This window comes from Myotis daubentonii, chromosome 12, assembly GCF_963259705.1.
Source record: "Myotis daubentonii chromosome 12, mMyoDau2.1, whole genome shotgun sequence".
NCBI lineage: Eukaryota > Metazoa > Chordata > Mammalia > Chiroptera > Vespertilionidae > Myotis > Myotis daubentonii.
Window position 1 is genome coordinate 57,484,132 of NC_081851.1, and position 13,209 is coordinate 57,497,340.

The 13,209-nt window shown below is 37.1% G+C and overlaps 1 protein-coding gene across 3 annotated transcripts in view; it reads left to right on the plus strand.

Annotated features, from left to right (window-relative positions):
- Positions 1-13,209, plus strand: part of LRPPRC (leucine rich pentatricopeptide repeat containing) — a 91,608-nt gene extending 78,399 nt beyond the window's left edge. For 2 of the 3 annotated variants that reach the window (XM_059659964.1, XM_059659966.1), the window contains exons 31-38: positions 37-125; positions 3,781-3,985; positions 5,472-5,611; positions 5,765-5,880; positions 8,262-8,336; positions 10,046-10,130; positions 11,644-11,786; positions 13,041-13,209. In XM_059659964.1, the coding sequence (XP_059515947.1) occupies positions 37-125; positions 3,781-3,985; positions 5,472-5,611; positions 5,765-5,880; positions 8,262-8,336; positions 10,046-10,130; positions 11,644-11,786; positions 13,041-13,097 (910 nt within the window). In that variant the 3' untranslated portion in view covers positions 13,098-13,209. The remainder of the gene's footprint in view (positions 1-36; positions 126-3,780; positions 3,986-5,471; positions 5,612-5,764; positions 5,881-8,261; positions 8,337-10,045; positions 10,131-11,643; positions 11,787-13,040) is intronic. The other variant, XM_059659967.1, reaches the window with a different exon arrangement.

Sequence of the window (13,209 nt, forward strand, 5' to 3'; positions counted from 1 at the left end):
GTCAGTAATTCCTTTCTAAATGTCTGCTTCTTTTAGCGCTGAGACCCACATCAAGGGCTTCACACTGAACGATGCTGCCAACAGCCTCCTCATCATAACGCAAGTTAGGCGGGATTATTTGAAAGGTATGTCACAATGCTTGACCTTTACGTCACATTAATGCCTCTGCAGATTTTTCTTGTAACGCCCTTCGAATACTTGGATAAAGGAGTCCATTTAGCAAATTACCTGCTTATCAAGAGCCTTTTGTGGTAGCTGAGAGACGTAAATTACTGTACATGCATTTATAATACAGCTTGAATATGAATGTACTTGTCATTTGACCACTTAGTCCAGTTTCCATTCCATTTAACACAAGATGGGTTTTCTTAAGATGAATCACAGCTCTTCAGACATGCAAAATTTGTGTTCCAGAATGAGAGAAAGTACAGGCTTTCAAGTGTGTTAAAATTCACAGCACAAGTCACTTTGCTTTGGAAATTAACATACTTTACTTTAGAGCATCTGAAACAATTCCCAGCAGTTGTTTCTTGCATATTGTGTTGGTTGTGTGTGAGATAGCAAATGAGTTAAATTGAGTGTTAAATGTGTGGGATTGTGCACCAAATGATTATAATATTGATTTTTAAAACTTAATCTAATACTTTTTTAATAGTTCATAATACCATCAGTAATAAAATGTGTTTGTTTGGAGTTTGGAATTTAGAGTTTTTAAATAAATATTAAGAGGATAATACCAGAAAGATGTAGAGATGACTTTGGGGAGGATTGGGATAGGGGCTGCTGGTGTGTAGAAGCTGTTTATGGGTTTGCTGAAGAATGGGTTTGGATCTGGAGGTCTTATGAATGCGCTCCCCAGGGGGAAAATGATGAATCTTAAATTTAGGTAAGCATCTTTTCACGGTTAGGTTTACATTTGAATTGTAGTCACTATAGTAACACCATAGTTTTGCCAGTATGACAAAACCCACTTAGGAAATCTTTAAGGAATGTTGAAAAAAGCTTTTAACGATTCAATATGTTACCTATTTCTTCCTCAGTCTGTAATAATGATGTTATTCCTCACTTGCGTGTTTATTAAATAATGTCATATCCCTCAGAGAAAGTTGCTCTCTGATTGTGTAGCGTTAATGTTGTCTGTAATACCTAAATGTGCTGATCTTTAGATGTCTTCCTAATTGATTAGGACGGACTATGTAAGTGATGGTTTTCCCTTTGCAAAATTTTCACCTCAGCAATCCACAGGCAGGGCCAGCCTACACAGTCTTTTTGGACAGCCTGAAGTCATAATTGAGTGTTGTAGGGCTTGTTTTTAATATTTTAAAAGCTTTAATTTTCAAAAAAGGCTTTTTGTCAAATTGGTATTTTAGTTTATATGTATCTGTAGGCACGAAGATAAGAATAAAACACTTCTTTAATTTCAAGGTATTAATTTTTGAGCTGAACCTGAACTGAATTTAACTTGACTACTACCCCCTACTTATATTGTTAGATACCCTGGAGAAACCATAAGAAACTTTGACATGTAGTTTTCACATTTCAGCTATTCAGTTGAACTGGAAGTTGGCTGAGAGCAGGAGCTATGAGCCACCTCCTGTGCCTCACCACAGACTTACTGTTGTTAAAATGATATGGGCAAGGATGGGAATGGTGTTGGCACTGCCCCCATGTCTTTATTTTGCTCTATGCCTGAGCTCCCAATTTTTAAAATCCTCTTTTTTTTTCAGGTTTCTTTTTCTCAGTCTCATCTAAAACAGGAAGAAAAATAAAGTCAATTCAATTTTAATCTAATTTTATAAGCGAATACTGTTTTTGGAGTATTAATAGCTGATACATGTTGTAATCTAATCAATGTGACTAATAAATTAGGTGCGAGTGAAAAGGATCAGATGTGGATAGGCACCGATTTTTATTGCCTCTTAAGTCATAAACTGTAGAGAAGGCAGGTCCTGGGAATATGACTTCGGTTCTGAAGTCCCATACTCCTTCTGGGTGGACATGCTGTGATCCCTTCTCCTCGGTCCTCCACTGTCACGCACATGTGCATTCATGGATGCAGCCTGTGAGGTGGTTAGGTCCTTGGGTTAGTGTCTAGCAATATGACCTTGGGCAAATTATTTAAACTCTCTGCCTCTGTTTCTCACCTGTAAAATTGGTACTTGGGTAGTTGTGAGTGTAGTTGCTTACTACTGTGCCTGGCATGTAGTAAAGACTCAACAAATGTAGTTAAAGCTCAATAAATGCTAGTTACTATCATCATCATCATCGTTATCTTATTTTTGTTATTATTTTAATTCACTGGTGAAAAAATCCTCCTTATCTGACAATATTCTTAGTTAATAAGAATATCCTGAGCCGAACCGGTTTGGCTCGGTGGATGGAGCGTCAGCCTGCGGACTGAAGGGTCCTGGGTTCGATTCCCGTCAGGGGCATGTGCCTGGGTTGCGGGCGCATCCCCGGTGGGAGATGTGTAGGAGGTGGCTGATCGATGTTTCTCTCTCATTGATGTTTCTGGCTCTCTGTCTCTCTCCCTTCCTCTCTGTAAAAAATCAATAGAATGTATTTAAAAAAAAAAAAAGAATATCCTGAAATTATCTGTGTATGACCACCAGTTAAAAAGATGTTATCAAGCTTGTTTTCTATGACATTAATAACATTTTTTGTTTCCTATATGTACATATTTATACAATTTTATTGAATATGCCTTTTAAACTACCTGTTTTCTCTTTTCCCCATTTGAGAATCACTGAGATTTGGAGTTATTATAAATTGTTTATTCAGAAATAAACACCGAATTCATTGTCTTTTCACTGTATCACTTTTAATAGACTTTAATTATTACTCTTTCCCCATTCTTCTGTAAAAGAAAGGTTCTCCTTATTTGGGAAGCTGCTTTGAGAGCCTTAGTTCTGTCTAGGTTACATTGCTTTAATTGCTGTAAGCTGTGAAGGTTTTTTTTGGTAGTAGTGTTAATTGTTATGCTAAGTATTATATTTTCCCTCAATCCACCACTTTATTTAATATAATGATTTCACTACACTTGCACGAGTCATTAAATCAGAAGGATGTTCTAAATGTATCCATAATCAGGTAATGTTAAGTATGATACTTAGAAAAAAAAAAACTTAGAAAAAAAAAAACTCCTGTGGCTATATCTATGGGAATCTGGTGAGTTTTATTTTCTTAGAAAAATGAGTGCAAGAAACTATCTACAAGAAATTATTCAGTAGTGTAAAATAAGTCTGCTAGTGTGAAAGTTGAATGTTTCAGTTTGGCTGCTTTTGCATGATTGATCCTGTTTGGACTAGAAAAAGATACTGTTTTCAAGAAAGAATCTTTGGAATATTAGAAGATTTGATAATCATCTAATCTTTGAGCATAATAAAGTCTGGGAAAGTATAAGTATAGTAGAAATTACGTATTTTTGGAAATTTTAATTTTTAAAATTCTTATTTATATTTCTCTGAACTTGTTAACTTCCTTCAAATTAGTCACTAAATGTTTTCCCAGAATGGTACCCACATTCTTTCAATATCATTTGTATTTTCTGTGACTTAAAGAAGACATTTCTCTGGTCTCTATCTTATAGGTAGTCAAATAAATTGTCATTTTTTAGGGTTTTTTATAAAGTGTTAATATTTTCTGTAATCTAGGATAAATTATTCATAGCTTTTTGTCTATAGCCATTTGGTGTTTATATTTAAAAGCTGGTTTTCAAAGTGCATTAAAGTCATTATGGTTAATATAAGAAAAACTCTGTCACCTGGTCTTCTATTGTAGAGGCTCTAACAATGCTAAAGACGGCCTTGGATCAGGGGCAGACACCTTCTAAGATAGCAGTGACCCGCCTGATTCAGGCGTGTGCTTTGAAGGGTGATTTAGAAAGCATACAAGCAATTCAGAAGATGGTAAATGGACTCGAAGAGTTGATTGGACTTTCAAATATGGTTTTCATCAATAACATTGCTTTGGCACAAATAAAGAAGTGAGTATTTTCAAGCTTTCTTTTTCTCCATCAGATGCTAGGAGGAGCATTACTTCTAATACTACCTTTTAAAACTTTTTAAAGCTATTAGAAACCATATCAACTGAAGAGGAAATATTGACGCCAGCTGCTGATCATTCTCTAACTGTTTGGGAATACTTCATTATACATTATGAAATGTGTGTTAGCTTTAAATTAAATCAGAATAAAGAACATTTATCAAATTCGTAAAATTTGTTTCACGGTTGCTGACTGTTCTCATTCATACAGACCAGGCCCTTGTGGAAACACGTTGTTACAGAAGTGAAAAATGAATTCATTGATTGCCAGCAACACTCAGGGTGACAGTCTACTAGAACATTGTGAAATAGAAGGCCCAGCAAGCTTGTTAGAAATAGGAGTCTCTTTTCCCACCCTCCTACCATCCACCCTGTCATTACAGCTCCACAAAAAAGGAGGGATATAGAGGTGATTCTCTTACCACCAACTCTAGATTCCTTGTGAGAATCACCACTGTAGAAAGAAGTAACTTGATTTTTATTAACTTTCTCAAGTTCAAAATTCATGAGGATAATTATGGAATTGACCTCCTCAGGCCTTTAGAAAAAAATATTCTTTAGTAGTTAATCTTACATATATTTAATGGGTTATGATACTAAAATGTAACATTTGTGTATTTTAGGTGTGTTTTTTTGTTTGTTTGTTTCTATTTGGGCGGAGACATTGTGCTTTGTTTTCCCTTTTAAAATTATTTCCCCAATTGAACTTTAAACTTTCCCTTTAATGAGAAAATGTGATTTTGTTAAGTTCAAGGAAATTATCCAAGTAAGAGCAGATGAATTTTTAAATGTTATCATGTAAACACAGTTTTATGTGATGTGGAGAATGTTTTTATTTACTAGTGAATAGTTTTTCTAACTAAGATCTGTAAGAAAAATTTATTGTAATGGGTGTTCATTTTTAGTTAGAGAATTCTTATGTTTTAGGTAATAATTTCAACATAAAATTATTTGGAGTGCCATAACTGTAAAGTAGCAACTAAAGAGAACCTTGCCCAAAAAGTTATAAAGATAATTCTTTTACTGTAACTTGTTAAATAAGGCTGTGTAATTGAATTTTTAATGTAAAGTGTGAAGATACTTTTTTCTTATAATTTTAGTATAAATTGAATATTTTTCAAATGTTCTAGAATACCTGACAGAAAAAAGTCATGGTGACTATGGGTTGAGAGATTTGAAAGTACACCTTTTAAAGACATCATCAGCATCTTTAAGAATGCTGAGATGACACATATTAACTTTGCTTTATGCAGTAGTGACCATTGTAGATAATACAGCCAAAGTTGTAGCAGTTACACAGCTTTTATTTTATATCCAAAGAGCTACAAAATCAAATTAAATATTTAAGATACAATTTTTTAAGTTATAATGCTTATATATATAGTACTTTGATTTTGTCTCTAAGCAACTACAACTTTATTTTACAGCAATAACATAGATGTTGCAATAGAAAACATTGAAAATATGCTTACTTCAGGGAATCAAACCATGGAAACCCAGTATTTTGGCTTGGCATACTTATTCAGAAAAGTAATAGAGGAGCAGTTGGATCCAGCACTTGAAAAGAGTAAGTTAGCTGTGTTTTTTGCTTTTATAAAAAGAACAAAAAACAAGCACACACACAAAACAGCACCACATTTTCTCTCTAGTGAGGCTGGACCACATTTCTTTGGTGGATGGTTTAAATGAAAGATTTTTCTTCCCTGTCATTTTTTTTCAGTAAGCATCATGGCAGAGAGATTGGCCAATCAGTTTGCAGTATACAAACCTGTCACCGACCTTTTCCTTCAGCTTGTGGATTCGGGCAAGGTGGATGATGCCAGAGCTCTCCTACAGGTAATGACCCACCACACATGGAGCAGTGGAGCTGATGGCTCGTGAGAAGTAAATTGAGAAATTACTTGACACAAGTGTGTGGTAGAATATTAGAATGGAATTGTGGTGCTGCTAGCACATTTAAGTTCATTGTGAGTCAAGGTTGCACGATAAGGACTGGATTGTGAATTGTGGGATGCTGTGCCAAATCAGATTGGAAATGTCCTTAGATTTTTGGGGGGAGGGGACAGAGGGAAGACTTGTTTTGATGAAATGATTTAAAAACAAATGTTTCTCTACAGATAGGTAACAATTCCTTTGATTTCCTACTTTAATTTCTCTAATGCTCTAAATACTGTGCATCACCATGGCAACACAGTTTGCAAACAAAAAGTAGGAAATGTTTGCTTTTCAAGTACCGCTTCTCACTTGAATACTCAAACATGTTCATGCCTTATTCGAGGTTTATTAAGAGTTGCATTTGCTTTCTATTCACTTGTGTGTCGCAGACACATTAAACGACAAATGCAGGTCTCTGTGGCCCACACTCTCAGTTAAATTAGCAATCTTCAGGGTAGGGGACAGCGGCATTCCTGCTATTTTAGCAGCACTAAATATAAAGCTGCTCCAAGCGGGTGATCGGAGCTGCCACTGGCAATGTACACAAACAGGCACCACTGCAGAGCCCCTTCCCAGCAGGCGGCAGTCAAACAGTCACCGTGATCCTGCCAACGGCGGTGTTTGTGTAGACTCCCTGTGTTAGATTGAGGCCTGGGGCCGATTTCTGATAGTAAATGATATTATATTCACTTACATTTTTAAGTAATAGAGAGGGATGATAGAACTACCCATTTTCCTGAGCTCTCATTCCATCCTTAAAGTTCATCTAGTTTGACAGTAGAAGCCAAGCCATTTTTAAGAGGTATGCCTGAGAAATATCTCTGTTAACAGTTTTGTAAAAAGTATACATTGGCACTGTCTCTAAGGCTTTTGTACTTCTTTTTCTGGCCAGAGAGAAATTCCAGTTAATTAAAAATTCTATTGGTTGGTTTGGTTTCTTTACCTTCAAAAAAAAACAAACAAAAAAACAACAAAACAGAAAAGGAAGTTTATGATAGGGATTTCAGGAATTTTTTAATCTTCCTGCCTTTAGTATTTCAGGTTCTCTCTTGAAAGAAATAAACTCGAATGCTTTATCTTTGTGTGTACATTTCTCAGTGTACCTACTAGGAGTATTTGCATATCTAATTATACATGTGGTAGTATTTGTTCAATTTTAACACCATTATTTTGATGGTTCTTTAGAAGGGTGGCACTTGTTATTTCCTCTACCAGCTTGTTCTGAGCCAGAATCTTTGAAGGCTCTTAGCACGACTGACAGCACCTGGGGTGGGAGCCTGCTGCCCTCGGAGCCGCATTCAGCCACAGAGGCCTGCCTGGCAGCTCTTGGTGACCGCTGGGTGTTAGGCAACAACAGCAGTCTTTTTGCTTTCATCCCTTCAGTAGACTGAGGTTTCAAATGATAAAGCCTTTACCCATCCTTTACCTGCTTGTCAAACAGTAAAAGATTATACTTACTGTGCCGAAGAATACTTTATTCACAGATGTCGAAAACATCAGTTTATAATGTAAATGTTCTGTGTGTCCCCAAAAGTTCTTTTTATACTATTTGTTTTAGTATTGACAATGTTTTAAAGCTTTGAAAGAGGAATGAGCTTTTAGAAACTTAAGGAATGACATCTACAAAGAGTGTAAACTAAAATATTGTCTTGCCATATTTGATTTTACTGTTGCAGCTAAGGTTGGGTAGACACTTGATTTATCTGGTCTGTCATATAAACTTTTTTTTTTTAGTTTAACTTTTGTCTCTTTCTCAAGCACTGGCTGTCGCGATGAAAGCCTTTTATAAAATAGAGAGATTGAAATCAGTCCTTTTGTATGCATAAGTGTAGGTAATTATACTTTAAAGAGAACTTGCTTTGTACATTTTAATTTTTATAAAGAAATGAGCAGTTATCTCCCTGACACCTTATTAAATGTATAATTAACCTTATGATCCCTAGCTCACTTGTGAATGCTTGGCAGTATAATTGGAGAGGAGTAGTGTTTCTTTTTTTCCTCTTTCTTTGCAGTCCTAAACCTTATTCTGTGGTTTGTTGAAGCACTAGTTTAATTTTTCCCTTTTTAAACAAACTTTTATACTTGCAGTCCTAAGGGTAGCAGTCACAAAAGCTTGACATTGTTCTTTTTTCTTGCCTTAAAAATACTGGTCGACCACTAGGCCCTCCTATTAGTAATGATACATTACTGTATTATTGTGAACTTTCTTAATTGGAAATAATTGCCTTGGTCTGCTTGCTTATCAGAAACCTTCACTTACTGAGTAATGTTTCAATTTTTAGAGATGTGGTGCAATTGCTGAGCAAACCCCAATTCTCGTGGTGTTCTTTATGAGGAGTTCTCGGAGACCAGGAAAGGTACTATGCTTAACTTGCTGACAAGTCAATGTGCTATAAGCCAGTCTTGTTGCTTCAAGGCCTGATCTAAAAACACTGAAGATCGAAGACTTTACTTGTCTGTACTTGTTTACATTTTTAAATGTTGATAGATGCCCTAACCAGTTTGGCTCAGTGGATAGAGCGTCGACCTGCGGACTGAGGGGTCCTGGGTTCGATTCCGGTCAAGGGCATGTACCTTGGTTGCGGGCACATCCCCAGTGGGAGGTGTGCAGGAGGCAACTGATCACTGTTTCTCTCTCATCGATGTTTCAAACTCTCTATCCCTCTCCCTTCCTCTCTGTAAAAAACCAATAAAATATATATTTAAATGTTGATAGAAAGTTGGTGTGGCTCCTTAGTTGAACTGGAAATGCAAAACAGGTTCATGCAGTGAATGTTCTATGCACATAGTTATGCATTAGGAGCCCCCAGGAAGGGTCCAGAGAAACAGGAGATAAAAATCCTGTTGCTTAGGTCACTTGGTACGTGTAACAGTGTGCAGAAACATTCCCTTCATCACAGGCTATTTTTAACCATCTGGTAGGTTCGCCATTAGGCCTTAAAACCAGTATGTGCCAAAAATTATTGTTCTCAATTTGTGCACTTACCTTATGTGCACTAAAAGATTCGTGCATGGTGCATAGAACAGAACCAAGTCCTATTTTTGATTAAAAAAAAAAAAAAAAAAAGAATAGCCCTGGCTGGTTTGGCTCAGTGGATAGAGCGTCGGGCTGCGGACTGGACTGAAGGGCCCCAGGTTCGATTCCGGCCAAGGGCATGTACCTTGGTTGCGGGCACATCCCCAGTGGGAGGTGTGCAAGAGGCAGCTGATCGATGTTTCTCTCTCATCAATGTTTCTAACTCTCTGTCCCTCTCCCTTCCTCTCTGTAAAAAGTCAATGAAATATATTTTTAAAAATAAATAAAAGCATATTTCAAAAAATTTTTATTTAGATCTGATTTTACCTGTTGAGCACCAGGAACCCCATTCTTAGTTTATTTAGGCACATTATGAAGTTTCAAATTGAGTGCCAATTATAACGTTTGTTTTATTGTGAAACATTTAGGTTGCCTCCAGTCTGGAAGGTCTAAGACTTCCTTAATTTCTACACACTTCCCCCCTACCCCTCCCTCCGCCCTCCCCCACCTCCTCCTCCCACACACACACACACACACACACACACACACACACACACACTTAAAAAAAACTTTTTTTTGCCTAATAGCAAATTTTTTGGTATATTTTTATTGAATTCAGAGAGGGAGGGAGAGGGAGGGAGATATAGAAAATCATTGATGAGAGAGAATCATTGATTAGCTGCCTCCTGCACACCCCATCCTGGGGATCAAGCCTGCAACCCGGGCTTGTGCCCTGACCGGGAATTGAACTGTGGCCTCCTGGTTCATAGACCGATGCTTAACCACTGAGCTATGCCAGCCAGGCGATGTTGCTTTTTTTTTTTTTTTTTTAACAAATTTAAGCTAGCAAATAAAATTACAACTTGCTTATTATGGTACTTGCTTTCTTGCAGTGGTCTGGAACTGAACCCAGCCTGTATACAGAAGGGAAATAGTCCATTAAATTGAGTAGGCAGTTCTGTTGTAATTATTGTCAAGATTTTGTGATTTAATGTTTATGTATCAGTGTTTTATTTCACAGTTCTTCTGACTTCTCTTTTAATATCCTAGGCACCAATATTGAGATCTTTAGTAGAACTGATTCCTGAATTAATTGAAAAAGAAGAAGTATACACTTCCATCATGAAAAGCTGTGGTAATTAGTTTATTCTGACTATATTATTTAAGTCATTTAAATAATTGTAATATAGCCGACTAAGTTCGTCTGTAGCTCAAGGTAGAAATCATAAATATCAGATAATTATATAAATCATTTACTTAGCTTTAGACTATGTTTAAAAACTATGAGAAAAATATGAAATTATTCATATACCTTTAACATAAAAACAGGTATCACTGAGCATCTTCAGAGAGGCCCTGTGTGTTGAGTGGGATCCCGGGCTCCTGGGAAGTCTTGGGAGTCCACTTGGGTTTACATACTGGGAACCAATCCAGCCTCCCCAGGGCCCTGCCACCTGAAACACTCCATGAAATAGGTACATACTCGAGACTACCACTTGCCTTGCCTTCTTGCTCCTTCAATACTCTCCTTGCCTACTGAGGCCTTTGAAATAACAGGCCCTTTACTAAAAATGGGCTCCAAAGTTTTACCTTAAGTCACAGTTGAAATTCCTGTCTTCAGGCAGTTTCCTGATTGCCTGCCCATCACATATGAGAGGGAATTAGTCTAAATTTTCCTTAGTAATCAAAATACACGGTAGCATTTCTGAGTTTTGATCACCTACCCATCTGCCAACCACTGATTTGCTCACTTGAGGCAGGAGGTAAATAACTGCTTTTTTGATTTTATCGTTGGCAGGACAAGAGATTCCAATCAGAATTAGGAAATTGGTTCTCTGGTTTTCCAGCCTTGTCAGGAGAACATGAAGTATTTTAAAACAGCTATAATCGTAAACCTTCTCAAAGTTCCATTGGCAGATATTAAATAATAACTAAGTAACATGAAATAGGGTCAGACAACACCAAACTATTATTGTGTAATCCCACCTGGGAGAAGAAGCAGGGGGATCAGGAAGTGGTGAAAGGAAGGTCGGAGTTTCTGAGCGGCTTTCTGGAAGATGAGCCCTTGGCATGGCAGGGAAAGAATTGACACAGGAAACTGAGTTCACCCAACCTACAAAGATCTGTTCAAACCCAGTGAGAGCTGGTGTGTCATCACCCTCGCTCCCTTTTCGGTTGATTCCTAAACTTCTCATGTCCATTCTGGAGGCCCGCCCTGGTGCTGCCACCGTTGGGGTTGTTTATAGAACATTAGTGTAGGGTAAGGGGGTTGTTAGGGGCCTAGATGTTAACAGTTACCAGCAGTTAATAGCAGAGCTCCTGTAATCTTAGCAGTAAACGTAAAAAGAAAACTTCTGCAAATCAGCCAAGGTGGAGAGCCAGCTAAACCTACTAGTAGCTCCTGGGCTACTCACTTACCCACTTAAGTGAAATAGTACTTGCACACGCACACACTCCATGAATGAGAGGTGTGAGGAAGGAGTGAGGGTGCTTGTAGATTCTGAATGTGCCTTTTGCTAAGGTAGTTAAGTGTTAATTTGGAATAAAGCGATCCAGGTAGAAAGACAGGAGCCCCTCTATAGCTAAATGTTTTGGGGAAAGATGAAAATAGGTTGTCTTTTATCTGTGACTAATATCTCTTTCTTCAGGCGTGGACAAAGATGTCTCATCTGCCAAAGCACTGTATGAAAATTTGACTGCAAAGAAGATAAAATTGGATGATCTGTTTCTAAAACGTTATGCAGTTTTGCTGAAGAATGCTGGAGAGCCTGTCCCTTTCCCTGAGCCCCCTGTGAGTATTTAAGAGAAAAAAATCACCTCTACAGATTTATGAACACTTCACAATAATGTGTAAAAAAGAATAAGTTGAATACTTAATTACATGAGGATTAGATCTCTGTGGAAAACCTCAGGGGAGGGTTTCAGGGACTGAACTTTCATACATTGGGCATGGACTGTGGGAGATGTAACCCTCTGGGAGTGAGGTTTAAAGTACAAGGTCAGTTTCAGACCTTCAACTACAGTTATGAATTTATCAAATGTCCTTGGGGTGGTTTTCTCATTATTTCAACTTGAAATAGCATTTCATAACCTATATTTCAATAGCCAAGGGTTTTATAGAACTGTTAATTGCTTATTCAGTTTAAATAAGTTTGTTTTTATTTCTTCACTTAGGACATTTTTTAGAGATATAATTGACATTATATTAGGTTCAAGTATACAATGTAATTATTTGGTACTTGTATGTATTGCAAAATGACACTACAATAAGTTCAGTTAATATCCATCACCATACATAGTAACAACATTTTTTTCTTGTAATGAGAACTTTTGAAGAACCACTCCGCTAGCTACTTTTACATATGCAGTACGGTATCATTAACTAATAAGCACCATGCTGTATATTACATCCCCATGACTTACTGGCTCTATAGCTGGAAATGTGTTCCTTTTGACCCCCTTCACCCATTTCATCCCCCACCTCTCCTCGGGCAACCACCAGTCTTCTCTAGATGAGCTCTGTTTTGTGTTTTGTTAGAGTCTACATATAAGTGAGATTTTATTGTATTTATCTTTTTCTGTCTCACTTCTCTTACTATAATGCCTCCAGGGTGCATCTATGTTGTTGCAAATGGCAAGATTTCATTCTTCTTTATGGTTGAATAATATTCCACGGGTGTGTATAGCATATCTTTTTTATCCATCCATTCGTTGATGGACATTTAAGTTGTTTCCTTGCTTTGGCTATTGTTTTTATTGTTCTATTTAACAAGAGGAATCATATGCAGTATTTCTTTTTATTGTGTCATTGAACTGAAAGTCACACACCATGTTTTTTTCAAACACCACAATTGTCCATACCCAGGTACCTACACACAAACACGCTCACACAAGCTCCTGGTGCTAGCGTTTACTCTGAATCTGGGGCTGGTGATTTCATGAAACAAAGTGTTGCCAGTTTGCAGTACTTTGTGATTTTTAAGTTTTGTGCCATCACCTCTTGCTAGTAAATCTTACCTTCCCTTCCTTTTTATCTCCTCAACAGGAAAGCTTTGAATTTTATGCAAAGCAGCTAAAGGAATTAAGGGAGACCCCTTTGTGAAGCAAGCGCGCACTACTTTGTTTTTTTGTGTATTTGTGATTCTGTGTCGAAAATGTTATTTTTTAAATGTATTTGAGAGTACAAAAATAAATAAATGAAAAGTTAATCTGTT